Below are 15,373 nucleotides of genomic sequence, written 5' to 3' on the forward strand. Positions count from 1 at the left end.
GCCGGCAACGCACTTGCAGCTCTTCTGATGCTGCGAGTGTCCATGGGCGACGGAAGTTGCTTTCCATCAGGTGACCCGTTTGCTCGTTTGCCCCCTTTATTTCATTAAAAAAAAAAAAACTGAAAAATTCCATCGAGACAAACAGCAACATTATACAATCATAAAGATCTTAATCAAAATTCCTATACTTATTCGCCAATTTAAGTAACTTAAATACTTAAAAAGACGTTAAATTAAACGTAACACGTAACTTAAGCCTTCTCCTTAAACCTTCGTTTTATTATCTATTTGAAGTACGTACATATTTATAGCCGAACCACATGAAGCCTTGCATGATCAAAATCCATTTATTAATTCTGTAAGTGCACCGAGAAATGACTAATCCAAAAATGTCATAGGAAATTAATTGCCTCTAAGCAAGTTCACTTCTGGGCTAGGCAAAGGTGAAGTTCAAGGTCTATGCGGTCTAGAAACAAGCGATTGGTATCAACATTTACCGATGTGTTAATTGTACTTACAAGATTTTTGAAACTACTATCTTAATTCATAATTAAAAAAATAGTTTTTTTTTATACGCATCATTTATAATGATTTATCTGCCTTTAGAGTATAATATATTATGCTTTTAAAATTAATTAAAAAAATATATAATATCATTAATTTGAAAAATTGTTGCTTAAATGAAGAGCAAAATTTCTAAGATAGTAACGTGGACTTTTATTAGAAGTGAACACCGAACTGGAATTTTTCGCCGATTTTTATATTGACAGTTGCGTTAATGGGTTATTTTGGAATAACTAGTTCCGAACCTGTACTGTTTTTGTAGGAGGATATTCTTCTAATATAAAAGCATGCGTAGACTTTTCACCAGCATTCGGACTCTTACCTCGAACGAACCATAGCCAACATGAAGTACTCCGTAAGTAATTTACTTTCGTAAAAAGTAATACGAGTATGTTGATAATTCAATTGATTGTTTTAACTAACGTAAGAATTACATCCTTTTACAGGCAGTTGTTTTGGCATGCGTGCTGGCCGTTGCCGCCGCCGCAGAATACAACAATGGCCAATACATTCCTGAGAAGCAGAACAACAACAGATACAACCAATACCGTCCATCCCGCTACCAGCAATACCAGAACAACGCCTACGTGAGCTCCACCCCCTACCCCAGCCAATTCGTGAGCTCCACCCCCTACCCTAGCCAGTTCGTGAGCTCCACCTCCGTGCCGGTGACCGCCGCCCCAGCTCGCTCCACTATCTACTACTCATCCAGCACACCCAAGCCCGTGTTCAACATCCCCGCCATCCCTGCGCGTTCCGTATCAGTTGAGGCCCCTACCCCCAGCGTTGAGTCTGCTGCCCCCGCTTGGTCTTCCCGTGCTTCATGGCCATCGGCTTCCTCTGAATCCGTCAAACCCGAACTTCCAGTTTCCTCGACCCAAGCTCCTATTTACGCTTCTGTCTCTCCCTCTGTGGCCCCAGCTGTCGCTGAAGTCGAAGCTCCAGTTGTGTCCGTTGTTCCCGCTGCCCGCTTTTACCCCGCCGCGCAAGTAGCTCCCGCAGCCCCAGTCATCTCAGTTACTCCAGTAGCTCCCGTCGCTCAAGTCTACCAACAGGCCAAAATCGCCCTTCCCACTGCCAGATGGGCCGGTGACGCCCGTGCTGCTGAGACCCTGAGATACAGCAACCAAATCAACTCTGACGGAGCTTTCCAATACTCGTAAGTATTATTGATATTTTATCATTATAATTTAACGTTTAACGTTAAAAAAACTCGATATGACATCAATAATATCTAAATAATTATCTTCTATCTCTTTACCTTTATAGGAGAAATTCATTGATCATTACTACCACTTACTATATAATAATTTTATTTACATTGCACACCAATTAATGAGGTATTTATTTTCTGTCTACAGATACGAGACCAACAACGGCATCGTCGCCGAGGAACAGGGCTCTCCCCGCTCTTTCTACTCCGGTGAAGACCAGGTTGCCCCCATCGTAGCCCAGGGTTCCTTCGGCTGGACCAGCCCCGAGGGTCAACAGATCACCATCTCCTACGTCGCTGACGAGTCCGGATACCACCCAACTGTAAGTAATTTTTTCCTTAATAAACACTTCATTAAAATTCATAAAGTGTCCGAGAAATGATCGAAATTCATTTCTTTACTGTATATTACTTGGCAAAAATTAACATCAGTATAAATCCTTTAAAATACGGTCTATTTTGAGTCTTACCTAGACACAAAATAGACCGTATCCTCCAGGCAATTCAGGCACTCCAGGCAAATCTAATCATAGCAATCTTTTTGCAGTCACTTTTAGAGTATCTATTGTTTTAAATTATTTTTCTTGTCTTGTGTGTAGATAAAGAGTTTTGAATTGTATTTTTTCAGGGCTCAGCTATTCCTGAAGTGCCACCACAGATCGCACGTGCCTTGGCGTACATTGCTTCAAGAAACCTCCAGGCTTAAAACAAATCCGGCTCAAAACTTACTCACATAAAGTTCGCAACCATCTCTAGAACTTTTTGAATGTTTGTCAAATGGGTTATATTATGACTGTGAAATAAAGAAAAATGACATGAATAAAAGGTCATAAAAGCTAAATTTATTTTTACTTATATACCGTACCCATTTTTACATTTTTTTATCAACAACGACAATTTAATATATAAAAATAAGTCAGGTTTTCCTCCCTGACGCTCTCTCAAGAACGCATGAACCGATTTCCACGGTTTTGCATTCATTGGAAAGGTCTCGGGCTCCGTGAGCTCTGTAGAAAAAAAATCAGAAAAAACTTCAAGAGAAAAGCAGGAAAACAGGGAAAATCATATAATGGCAAAACAAAGTTGCCGGGACAGCTAGTCATTTCTACAATCAACGTAATAGTTTTAATGTTTTGCTGATTTGAGAGCTCTTAAAAAATACTTTTTTTTTTCATTTATTTCTAATTATTGTAATTTTTTACCATTAACAATATGGTAAAAAATTACAATAATTAGAAATAAATGAAAAAAAAAGTATTTTTTAAGAGCTCTATTACTTAACAATATGGTAAATAATAGAAACAATTTTGTTTTACGTATTATTTTAAACAATTTATGACTTCTGACTCTAACTGCCGCACTCAGAGTGAAACATTAATTAGTAAAATGTAATTAATTCAAAATTTTGACATAAGCCCCATACATTATCTGTCAAACTCCTCATTAAATTGAAGGTTAGTCATAGTTAAATGTCTCTAAGTACGGCGATAAGCAACTAACTTAATATGTTAAGGGCGGATTCGACCAAACGAGAGTAAAATTTTACTCGAGTATAACTGTCTCCTAATCTAAAAGTAAGCTGGTTTTGCGTTTTTTCAACTTGTAATCCAAGAATAAGGTTATTACTCGGGAGTAAATATTTATACGGGCTATTTTGGTGGAGTAAATATTAAACTGAGAATAGTTGCACAACAGGGTTCAACTGTCACGGACGGTGTCATTGTGAACTATAATTGTCATTTTATTTCATACTCTTCGAGTAACTTGGTAAAACGCAAACAAAGATATCCTGGAGTAAATTGAAGGAGTAAAATTATTCTCAGTATAGTCACACTCGTGTAACTTCAAGTTTGGTCGAATCGGGCCTAAGTTAGTTGCTTATCGCCGTACATACTACGCCCTAAATCAGACGGACGTAATGATTTAAATTTTAAAGAGTTAAGACAATGCCTATTGTATGTGGCCTATGTCTATAATGTAAAAAAACAATTTAATTTATAATAACCAGAAAACTTCATGGAAATACTTACCAGCCGTTTTGAAGTTAAATGGTAGTTTCCTGAAAAAAATGGGATAAGCAAGAAACCTGTTTTTTTGCAAAAAATTAAAAGTAACGTTTTGAAAACTAAAACGGAAACCGGCTTTAAAAAATCATATTTACTGCGCATTCCTATTAATTAACACACTTAGAAGGTCAAATGTTATTAATTTGGGATCATCGAGAGTCGTATTATATTTAAGAGGTCAGCGAACTTTAAGCTGGTGGATAAAATATTATAAGCATAGAAAATATAATATATCTAATATCATCAATAATAGCTAGTTGTTTTATATAAAAATGCACTTAAATATTGTGCTTATTATTATTATTGTATCAATATTTTAATAATATATTATACATATTATTATTATTTATTATGAATTTTATTATAATAAAAACAAATAACCAATAATTATTTTTAAACGTTTAGATACGTACGGTATCTAAATAAAGCGATCTTAAAATATTATGTGATAACCACTATCTAATATTAAGAAAATCGTGTCACAGTGTTTGTGCGCGAACTCCTCCAAAACGGCTCAACCGATTTAATGAAATTTTGTAATGTACATTCGTTAGGCCTGAGAATAGGTTTTTTCTACTTTTCATATTATTGATACTAAAAATTATAATTTATATAGCAAAACAACGTTTGCAGGGTCAGCTAGTACACTTATATTATATTCTGGTTCCAGTTTTATAAAAACTATAATTATTGTTAATAATAAATAAAGTATATTTTTTTTATAACTGATATCATCTACTACTTACTCCGGCTTTTGGTGAGTAGTACTTAGTTAAGTTAGTTATTCATTCCATATTATCCTATTGTGGATCTGTGAATTTGGTACATCTAAACATGTATATTAAATAAGAATATTAGAAATTATGCAGTGTATCTATTCTAGGTACGTCACACATTTCAATTTTATATCAAAAATAGATCTGCTATTCCATAAAACACTTGAACCACAATTACCTTATAATGATAATAATAACAAATTAATATAATACTTACTTAACCTGATTAAAATTAACTTTGTTTTTAAAGTTTCTCTTAACCCATCAATCCTCAAGCGGCACCCAGCTGTCGCATAACAACAATTGAAAACAATTGAAAATCTATTGTGTCTGCAATTCCCATGATCCAGGTATTACAGAAGTTTTTGTTCTATTGGAAAAGGAATAATTATGCTCATAATTAATTCAAGTATTTGACAGAAACAAAATGCAACATAATGTTTTGTAAAAAATTACAAAGAAAAAAATCTAAGCAAAGTATAATATTATATGAAAAATTTTGTTACCAATAATTACCAAATTAAAATTTATAAAAAAATAATTTGGTAATTATTGGTAACAAATTTTTTTATTATTATACTTTACTTCGATTTTTACTTACAACATTTACATAATTTTTTGTTGTATAGAAACAAATTAATGAATAAAATGAAATTATTATAATATTTTAAAAAGCAAAAAAAAAAAAAATGTACTACTGAAAGGTACCATTAATTCTGTTAAATTGTATGAGTTCCAAAAATGTAATCGAAGAAGTTGTAGATTTAAGTTCGATTTTTTTTAAAGTTATAAGTTTAAAAATTTTATACTTGGTCTTAAATTTTAACTATTAAATTAACCGAACAAAAAAATTGGCCAAGTGCGAATTGAACTAAATAATATTTAAAGAAACACCTTAGCTAATAATTATTTTCACCACAAATAATATTTGCAAACACTTCCATCACAAAACAATAGAGACGACTTTGAAAAAAATATACATAAAATCTAACATTTAACAATTGACATTTTATTAGATGAGTGACTCATCGGAGGAAATCACAGTGTCAATGACCTTTTAATTTATTTTCCACTATTTTTTTAGTTTCCACATTGCGAAATCTAGAGTGTCCAATCCGTGGACTTTTATTGAGATCATACTTCGAACTGGATCTCCGACAATTTTTATGATGACAGTTACGTTAATGGGCTTAGGTATTGTGGGATAACTAGTTCTGTACCTATTACCGTTTAGTGGGCGGTTATTCTTCTAATATATAAGCTTGCGCGAATTTTTTGCCAGCAATCGAACTCATACCTCGACCGAGCCATAGCCAATATGAAGTACTCCGTGAGTATTATTCTTTTAGAAAACATAATCAAAACTGTCAACATAACTGATATTTCTAAAAGGGTCAAAAATTTACTTTGTTATTTTCTCATTACAGGCAGTTATTTTGGCATGCGTGCTGGCCGTCGCCGCTGCCGCAGAATACAACAATGGCCAGTACATTCCTGAGAAGCAAAACAACAACAAGTACAACCAGTACAAGCCATACCGTTACCAGCAGTACCAGAACAACCCCTACAAGCCCTACGTGAGCTCCACCCCCTACCCCAGCCAGTTCGTGAGCTCCACACCCTACCCCAGCCAGTTCGTGAGCTCCACCCCCGTGCCGGTGACCGCCGCTCCCGCTCGCTCCACTGTCTACTTCTCCTCCAGCACACCCAAGCCCGTGTTCAACATCCCCGCAGTCCCTTCCCGCTCAGTGTCAATCGGGGCCGCTAAACCCGCCGTCGTGTCAGCCTTCCCCTCCAGATCTGCTCTCCCCGCTCGCGCTTCTCAGCCAACCTGGTCATCTCGTGCTTCATGGCCATCTGCCAAGGCTGAATTACCAGCTGCCCCAACACAGGCTTCTCTCTCCGCATCTGTTTCCAAATTCGAGGCCCCAGTAGTGTCCATTGCCTCCGCTGCTCGCGTCGCTCCCGCCGTGCAAGTGGCTCCCGTAGCCCCAGTCGTCTCGGTTACCCCAGTGGCTCCCGTCGCTCAATTCTACCCTACAGCCAAGACGGCCGTCCCCGCTGCCAGATGGGCCGGTGACGCCGGTGCTGCCGAAACCCTGAAATACAGCAACCAAATCAACAACGACGGAGATTTCCAATACTCGTGAGTAAAATTTTAATGACATATCTAAGCCTTCTATTAAAAGATAACATGAATTACGAATAAAGGTAATCTTTAAATACTATTTTATAATTTTTACCAACATTTTTCCTGTTTTCACTATGTCATGTACTAATTATTTTCAGCTACGAGACCAACAACGGCATCTACGCCCAGGAATCAGGCTCCCACCGCTCCTTCTACAACGGCGAGGAACAGGTCTCCCCAGTAGTAGCTCAGGGATCTTTCGGCTGGACGAGCCCTGAGGGCCAACAGATCTCCATGTCCTACGTCGCTGACGAGTTTGGATACCGCCCAACTGTAAGTAGAACTTGACTTTAGTCTCTACCTCTAACAGTACCTGCATGTTGACAAAATTAGGATTACCAAGGAAACTGTTTTTTAATACCTTGATCGTGGGAATAGCAGACACAATAGATTTTCAATTGTTGCCAATGCGACAGCCGGGTGCCGCTTGGAGATTGATGGGTTAAGTTTAGGTAAATTTTTAAAATCCTTTATAAGTGTAATTATTTTATTTCATATACGATTATACTTTTATGCAATATTATAATATTATGTTGAATGAATTCTATCTAGTCGGTCACAATTGATTGTTAATAATTATTATTAATAAATTTTATTTTTTATCTTTTTCAGGGCCCACAAATCCACCCTCAGCTCGCCCGCGCCCTGGAGTACTTGGCTTCAAGAAACCTTCATGTATCTCACTAAATTATGAAATAATTTAATCACTCCGAATGAATTTTTAACACTTTCATAAAGTTCGACATACGATCAATCTCTCGAACTTTTTGCATCGTGTTTGTGAAATGTTCAGTTCAATTTTACCATCGTGAAGAGTGAAATAAATGATAGTATTTACTTAATTCCTTAATTCGTTTCATTATTACCTGATATCTTAACAAACCAATAATATTCCCTATACATAGAACAACTCAAAGAAGTAACAATAAAAATTGCTAGAGTTAGACACAATATTATATTAATTATTATTAACATAAATTAATAACTTTAACGTTACATAGGTTATACATTAATTAGCTACAGATTTTGTTTATCTCAAATGCATAATATAACTCACTTCACAAGATAATAAATAAAATACTTTTCTGGTAAATTTACCATGTCATTTAATTATTTATAGCAGAGTAGACAGAACCATATATTATCTTTTGTGCTTATAGTCGTTTGATACTCATCTGATTTGGGTTCAGCATTAACATTTTTTTTCAGACATTGCATTTCATTGAAATAAGATTTTTTTTCCAAAGAATTTTAAGATTTTATAGCGCTGCTATGCATAAAATATTGTTTACAAAAAAAAAATATTATTGACGGTTAAAAAACGCTTACCCACCGTGTTACGAAAATATTATGTGTATATATAGTATTTATAGCAACAAAATATATTATAATGAGGTCGACGAACTTCGACTTGATGGACCACATTAACTTTTAACTTTATTCATCAATTAATTAATTATTCACTCAGAAACTTCGCATAAAATAGCTATATCCCCAAAAAAGATAAGGTTTTTAAAATGGTTTAGCCCTTAAGTAACATCGTGGGGTAAATTTTTACCCCACTTGCACTCGCATAAAAACTGCAATCATATATTTTCTATTGAAATTACATTTAATGCCTTTTAAGTATTCTTAGTATAGCGCACATTTTAAAGGGTAGTGGACTCGTAGTAGGCGAAAAGATATCCGTTTGAGCTGTGCAGACCTATCCAGGGGTAAGTTTACCGCACGATGTTCACTACGTATGTAGTTTTTTTACTTTCCCAAATATTCGTTTTGTCTATATTTATATAACTAAGGCCATATGAATATTTTTTTATCTAACAAATTAGTTGATAACATTCTAGAAGACGAAGTTTTTAAAGAAAATCAATATTTAAGGGATTTCATGGCCAATTTTAGTGTTCTTTAGAAGACGCGCCATATGACCGCAGAAATCATGAAATTGACACTGAAACGTGCAAATTTTGCAACATTTTTGTTGCAGAAAATTAGATCTGATATTTTTTTCTGTTTATTTCATTACAAGAATTATCATTGAATTTTCATTAGTTATTCTGCATTAGCCAACTCAAATATATTTAAGAAAGTCAAGCTATACCGTTCTTACTATTATAATTAAGAATTTTGTAGAAGAGTGATTACAAGCCAAATGTAAAAACCGTTAAAAAGTGTATTTTTTCCATAATTAGAAAAACAAATTTTTGTTTATTTATAGTTGTTTTTGTTTATTTATAGATTTATTATATATGCTAGTCTAATGTAAATTGATCAAAAATATAGTAGTTTTTTTAACCATTATATCATTTTTTCAAGTTCCTATGTGGGGTAAAATTTTACCCCACGATGTTAGTTATGTAACAAAAAATCACGATGTTACTTGAGGGTTAAGTAGTGTATTTTATAGAAAAGGTTTTGGTTTGCCCAAAATACTGAAGTGTTAAGAATTGTGAAATCTTTACTTTTTAATATATTAAGTTAACAAGTGTTTTAATTGACCCAAAATAACACAAAAATACATATTATTATTAAATCACCTAGCTGACTAATTTAGCAAAAACATTGTAGTTTAGAGACAATTACATATGTTATCTGACCGTGCCCATATTTGACCATATTTGATTAATTACACATAATACGTTACACGAATATTAAGTTTTTAATTTTGTAAGATGCAAATTAAATAATTGTTAAATGAACTTAATATAAATAATCGGCCAAGTGTGAGTTGCACGCGCGCACAAAGGGTTCCGTTTAGTTAAAGATCAAAAATAGACCAAAAATTGTGTTTTTGTATGGGAGCCCCCCTCAAATAATTATTTTAATTTTATTATTAATTATTAAAGTACTCATAATACAATTGAGGATTTTGTGAAAATTTCAAGTGTCTACTTGTTACCAAATTATTAATATCGAGCAAAAAGGCCAAAAAAAATACAGTTATTGTGTCTGTAATTTTTTTGGCCTTTTTGCTCGATATTAATAATTTGGTAACAAGTAGACACTTGAAATTTTCACAAAATCCTCAATTGTATTATGAGTACTTTAATAATTAATAATAAAATTATTTATGATTTTTATTTTATTTTAAACAACAGATTTTTTTTTTTTTTTTTTTATGAAATAAGGGGGCAAACGAGCAAACGGGTCACCTGATGGAAAGCAACTTCCGTCGCCCATGGACACTCGCAGCATCAGAAGAGCTGCAAGTGCGTTGCCGGCCTTTTAAGAGGGAATAGGGTAATAGGGGAGGGTAGGGAAGGGAAGGGAATAGTTGAGGGTAGAGAAGGGAATAAGGTAGGGGTTAGGGGATTGGGCCTCCGGTAAACTCACTCACTCGGCGAAACACAGCGCAAGCGCTGTTTCACGCCGGTGTTCTGTGAGAACGTGGTATTTATCCGGTCGAGCCGGCCCATTCGTGCCGAAGCATGGCTCTCCCACGTATAAAATACACAATCTGTAAAAATTTGAGAAGTCTAGATATAGTTGTTCTTGAGATACAGCCTGGAGACAGACAGACGGACAAATATCGAAGTCCTAGTAATAGGGTCCCGTATTTACTCTTTGGATACCGAACCCTAAAACGACACAATTTATTAAAAATAATTATGATGTGTTATCGAGTGCCATTTTTGGTAATATCTGACTCAACCCATTTTTTAAAAGACATCTTTTAAATGTCAGACACTAAGGTTATTGAGATTTTTTAGCACAATGATTAATATTATTTTGCACTAAGCTATTTGAAGGTGGACTCAAGATATCAATGCAATCATCATTTAAACCGAGAAATTAAAAATTAAAAAAAGAAACATTTCTTAATCTGGAAAAGTCACTAATCTTATTAAGATATCGATGGAGAAAGAACTTCAAAAAGTATGCTTTTGATTAATTGTTATTACTATAGCATCAACTGCAAAGAGAAAACTGTAACTAAAACATTTTAATAACCACACGTCTATTTATAATTTATATATTTTTGTTCTATTATTAATTTTTAAACCTCTATTAATGAAACACTTGATCCAATTCTTGTACCTTGAACTTAGTTAACTACGACTTGAAAATATTGCAATTTGCAATGCAAGCATTGGCAAAATTGTTATCATAAAGACTCTCTTGCGCTACATAAGGCCCATGCAGGTCACAACGAGGAGAAAGGCTCACCCGTGCCCGGGGAGGCTCTTGGTGCAGATAAGCGGCGGCTAAGGCTGCAGCAGCTAAAGAGATGCCGGAAGCGGCAAACGTTGCGGAGGACGCGGTGCGATTTCGTTCCCGCTCCTCCACGTGTAGCGTTGACGAGGGCAGGTCACAAAAATTAGATCCACTACTTTGAGTGTTTATTAGTTTAATTTTAGATGTCGCATAATGGCTAAAACTTGAGATAAAACATAAAACACAAAAATGACACTTTTTTATCGCATAACATTCTGCTGAAACATCAATAAGGTGAATTGATTAAAGTTACTGTGGATTAACTTCTTTCAAAATATAGTACCTTACTCAAAGTGGCCAAAGAATTCTATTTAAACAAAGTGGCACTTTTATAGTTATGTTAACTGCATAAACGGTAATTAGAATAATATATTATTTAAGAATTTTAGTTTGTCAAATAGACAGATACGGGGTGAAAATAGTTGTCTAATGAACAAAACTATCACGCGACAGTCGAAGAATTTTAATTATTTGTAGGTCATTAAACCGTCTTTAAAAACATACCAGTTATAAACACGAAAATAATTTATACAGCGAAGAGGAATAAATACCTCCGTTATTCCTTTTTGCTGAATAAATTTATGTTTTCACCAACATTATAGGTTCTTGACTTCTGAATCAGAAATCGTAAGTTTAGGTGATAAGTGTGATTATTGGTTTTAACCTGAATTTTAGGTAATTTTATGCTTATGATTTATTTAATATTACTACTTTCTTGTATCTTATTTTTTGTATTTTGTTGTATTTTATTGTATTTTTGTTGTAATTCCACCTAATAGTAGGTGGAATTACAACAAAAATACACCTACCTACTTTGTTATTTATTTCTTTTATTGAATAACGTATGTACTGTTACTGTTCACTGTCAAAGACTTTAGCTAGATATACATTTTAGTACAAAGGTACAGCTTATTCCAATTGAAATATCTACCAGTAGACCTGCACCCGTAGCATGGCTACAGTAGAAATACGAAACTATAGACAAACAGCGGAGATAAACTGAAGGTACCGCTCCGATCTTTACCGCGGCTAGGCGCTATCGACAAAAATTCAATTAAAATGCCACTTTATGACATAGACTATAGTGTACCTCATAAAGGAGGATTTTATTTGAATTTTTAGGACTATATTCTATGTCAGAAAGTGGCATTATATTTGATTTTTTGTCGATAGTGGCTAGCCGCGGTAAAGATCGGAACGGCACCTTTAGTTTATCTCCGCTGTTTGTCTATTCTTTCGTATTTCTACTGTAGCCATGGGCGCAGATAAGACATGAGTAAGAGCCAACGGTAGCCAGACCTTCGTTCATATAATAAAAAGCTGAAAGTTTTTTCCGGACAGCCTTAAAGTATTATACTGTAATGCTAAGTACTAATATGCGGTTATTGCTCGATCGAGCAAAACCGTATGTGAGTACTTAGCATTAGATGGTAAAACAGTAGAAAACAACAGTCAATAGTGTCCAGCAGTGGCAGACGAGACGATATATTAAGATTAAATAAGATTAAAAAAATTTGCTTAATACTTTATCGAAGGTTAGGTAGACCTTCAAAACTGGATACTTCCTAAGTAACCGCGAACGAAACTCATAGCAGCAAAAATGTAGAGGCAGACAAAATGATAGATACAAGGACCTACTTTCGGGTTAGTGTTCTAAAAATATTTAAAACGAATTCAAATTGGATACTGTTTGAATTCCGACTCCAATAACTTTTTTTACATTACATTATTGGAATCAGAAACAATTTATGTCTGTATTTCTAGACAATATTTGATGCAGAAGTGCGACTTCCGGAGAGTATGATCTTTGGTCTCTCCTCCTATACTAAAAGCATTTTCTTTCATGATTTAAAATAAATTTTTAAACTCATTATTCTTTCATAAATTAAAATTATGTTGTTTGCATACTTATGAACTTCAGTTGTATAATTTCGTTATGGTGCCAATCCTATAATATACAAGATTTTTCGCACAGCTCCGCCCGTGTGTAATTTCGCGGGAATGGTACATTTTTCTGAAAAAAAAGTAGCTTTTGTCCTTAAATGAATGAATGAATTTTCCCCGATTTTTCCACATTTTCCTATGATTCGTCGCTTCTATTGGTCACAGCGTGATTTTATGTAGCCTTTTTTGATAAACGGACTATCCAATATAAAAAGATATTTTCAATTCTAACCAGTAGTCCCTAAGATTAGCGCGTTCAAACAAACATTTTAGATTTATATGTTACTTATATAAAGTTTTTTTAGTTTTAGTTAGTCCCTAAGATTAGCGCGTTCAAACAAACATTTTAGATTTATATGTTACTTATATAAAGTTTTTAATATAATATAATTCTGATTTCTTCGAATTCTTTTGTATCATGTTATTAGTAGGAATACTCACTGAATATTAATATAAACGGTATTTCAATTGTTACAAAAATTTATTAATAATAATATGACTATAAAATTCTGTTGGCATTATATATTTTTATATAACTAACAATCAATAGGTGGCTTTATGTAGACATTCTAAAAGTGTTTATTTTTTAAGCGATTATAAATAAATTTAAATTCGTTTCAAAAGTTCTGGAGTTAGGAGAGGGGCCTGTGGCTTAACACCTGTCAGGTTATGCTGTAAGCATATTATTATATATTTTTTTGTGCTCTAATTTAATAAGTTTTTCAATAAATCAAGTTTGTGTATATTTCTAAGATAATTTTAAGAAGTTTCGCAAAATCATAATATTTAGGTTACCAAAAAGATTGTAAAATCAACATTTAACCCGGCGTCATGGGGGCAGAAAAGTGTTACACGGACGTTGGAGTGGGTCTCACATACCCGTGTGTTAGATATCAAAATTAGTCCAACCTTTTATAATAATCAATTTATTTTATATGTTTATATTAAATTCAATGTGTATTTATATGACTTAATGAAACATAAATATATTATATAATTTTTAACCATATTTAATAGAGCTTTAAAAAAAGAACGACAAAAGTCAACAAAATATTTCTCCTCTACTTATTCGTAAATGTTAGTCTATTACTAATTTACAATCAGTTTTAATTTTTTAATGGCACTTATTTAAAGAATACTAAAATATTTTTATAAAAAATTAACAAATAATCACATCTAATCATTATCTTTGGTGCAATCAGCACAGAAAGGTACAACATGTTCTAAGCAAATGTGTTTGGTGCAAGTTGCAACTTTCGCAAATGAAATAATTCGTTTTACGGTATTTTTTGGCTGAACAGTCTTGGCATCTTTTGCGAATATTCGGCTTCTTTGCCGGAGGTTCCCCTGAAGATTCACCAAGAAATTTTTCAATAGGCGTCTTGTACCAAATTGTACCGTCTTTGCCACGAACTAGCCGATTCAGATACAGTACAATGCTCTTCCGACAATCGATTTTTATCTGCACGCGAAGACAGTGGAATGTCATCATCGCCAGAGATATCTTGCTCTGCGTCACTAGGATTACTACGTTTACTCAAGAGATCTTCTTTGCATATTTCCTGGTCTGACGAGGTAGAATCAGAGTCCGAGTTCCGACTCTTGTAAAATTGAAAGAATGGGTTGTCGTTCTTCCTCTTCTCAATCCATTTTGAGATCCATAAGATCACCGGTGATCGCGACAACAATAGAATAAAAATAGATTTCCAAGAATCCACGATCGAAAGATTAAAGTACTTCAAGTACTTACCTACAAAAAACGCAAAGTAATTAAGTAAGTACCTACAAAAAATAAAATACATTTTACTATAAATCATCTAATTTTATTGTAAAACACAACAAAAATACAAAAAGAAATGTTAAAAACACTGATAATCATTAAAATAACGTCTGTGTAAGATGTCCCGAAATTGTAACACTGACTGCGGGGATGGGTCTCACATACCTTATGCAACTTTGGGCCCCTGTTACTACCGCTGCGGCCGTCGCAGGACTAACGCGTTACCTGTGACTCATAGACCAACTCAACAGCTCCAGCTATTGAGATATTTGGCAACGCTGAACGCATGGTAACTGAATTACAAGTGAAATAAAAAGTGATGGGTCTCACATACCCAACCCCCATGACGCCGGGTTAATAAATTATATATATTGATAATTGAAAATCAATTTTATTTTATCGCCCACAAAACAGCGTGTTTTAATTAAAATTATCTATTATAATAGCAAGGTTAAGTATTATTTAATTTAGCAAATACGTTTTTAAATTCATTAGATAACAGAGTCTTATTACTATTAAAGTATTCATTTTATAGCATTAACGATATGAAATTCTATTGATTATACATAATATTCTATAATATTTGTATTCATTATATTAATATTATAAATGTTGTTGACTAGC

At 33.9% G+C, this 15,373-nt stretch overlaps 2 protein-coding genes across 2 annotated transcripts; both read left to right on the forward strand.

Annotated features, from left to right (window-relative positions):
- Positions 1-907: 907 nt before the first annotated feature.
- Positions 908-2,483, forward strand: LOC121731191 (protein PRRC2C-like). Its single transcript, XM_042120547.1, has 4 exons — positions 908-919; positions 1,011-1,723; positions 1,926-2,100; positions 2,406-2,483. Exons 1-4 carry the CDS (start codon positions 908-910, stop codon positions 2,481-2,483), a joined length of 978 nt encoding a protein of 325 aa, XP_041976481.1.
- A 3,454-nt stretch (positions 2,484-5,937) lies between these two features.
- Positions 5,938-7,511, forward strand: LOC121731193. The gene is made up of 4 exons (XM_042120548.1): positions 5,938-5,949; positions 6,047-6,765; positions 6,909-7,083; positions 7,423-7,511. The coding sequence occupies exons 1-4, from the start codon at positions 5,938-5,940 to the stop codon at positions 7,495-7,497; spliced, it is 981 nt and encodes a 326-aa protein (XP_041976482.1). The 3' UTR covers positions 7,498-7,511.
- Positions 7,512-15,373: the final 7,862 nt, after the last annotated feature.

The sequence above is a fragment of the Aricia agestis genome, chromosome 10 (genome assembly GCF_905147365.1).
Source record: "Aricia agestis chromosome 10, ilAriAges1.1, whole genome shotgun sequence".
Classification (NCBI taxonomy): Eukaryota; Metazoa; Arthropoda; class Insecta; order Lepidoptera; family Lycaenidae; genus Aricia; species Aricia agestis.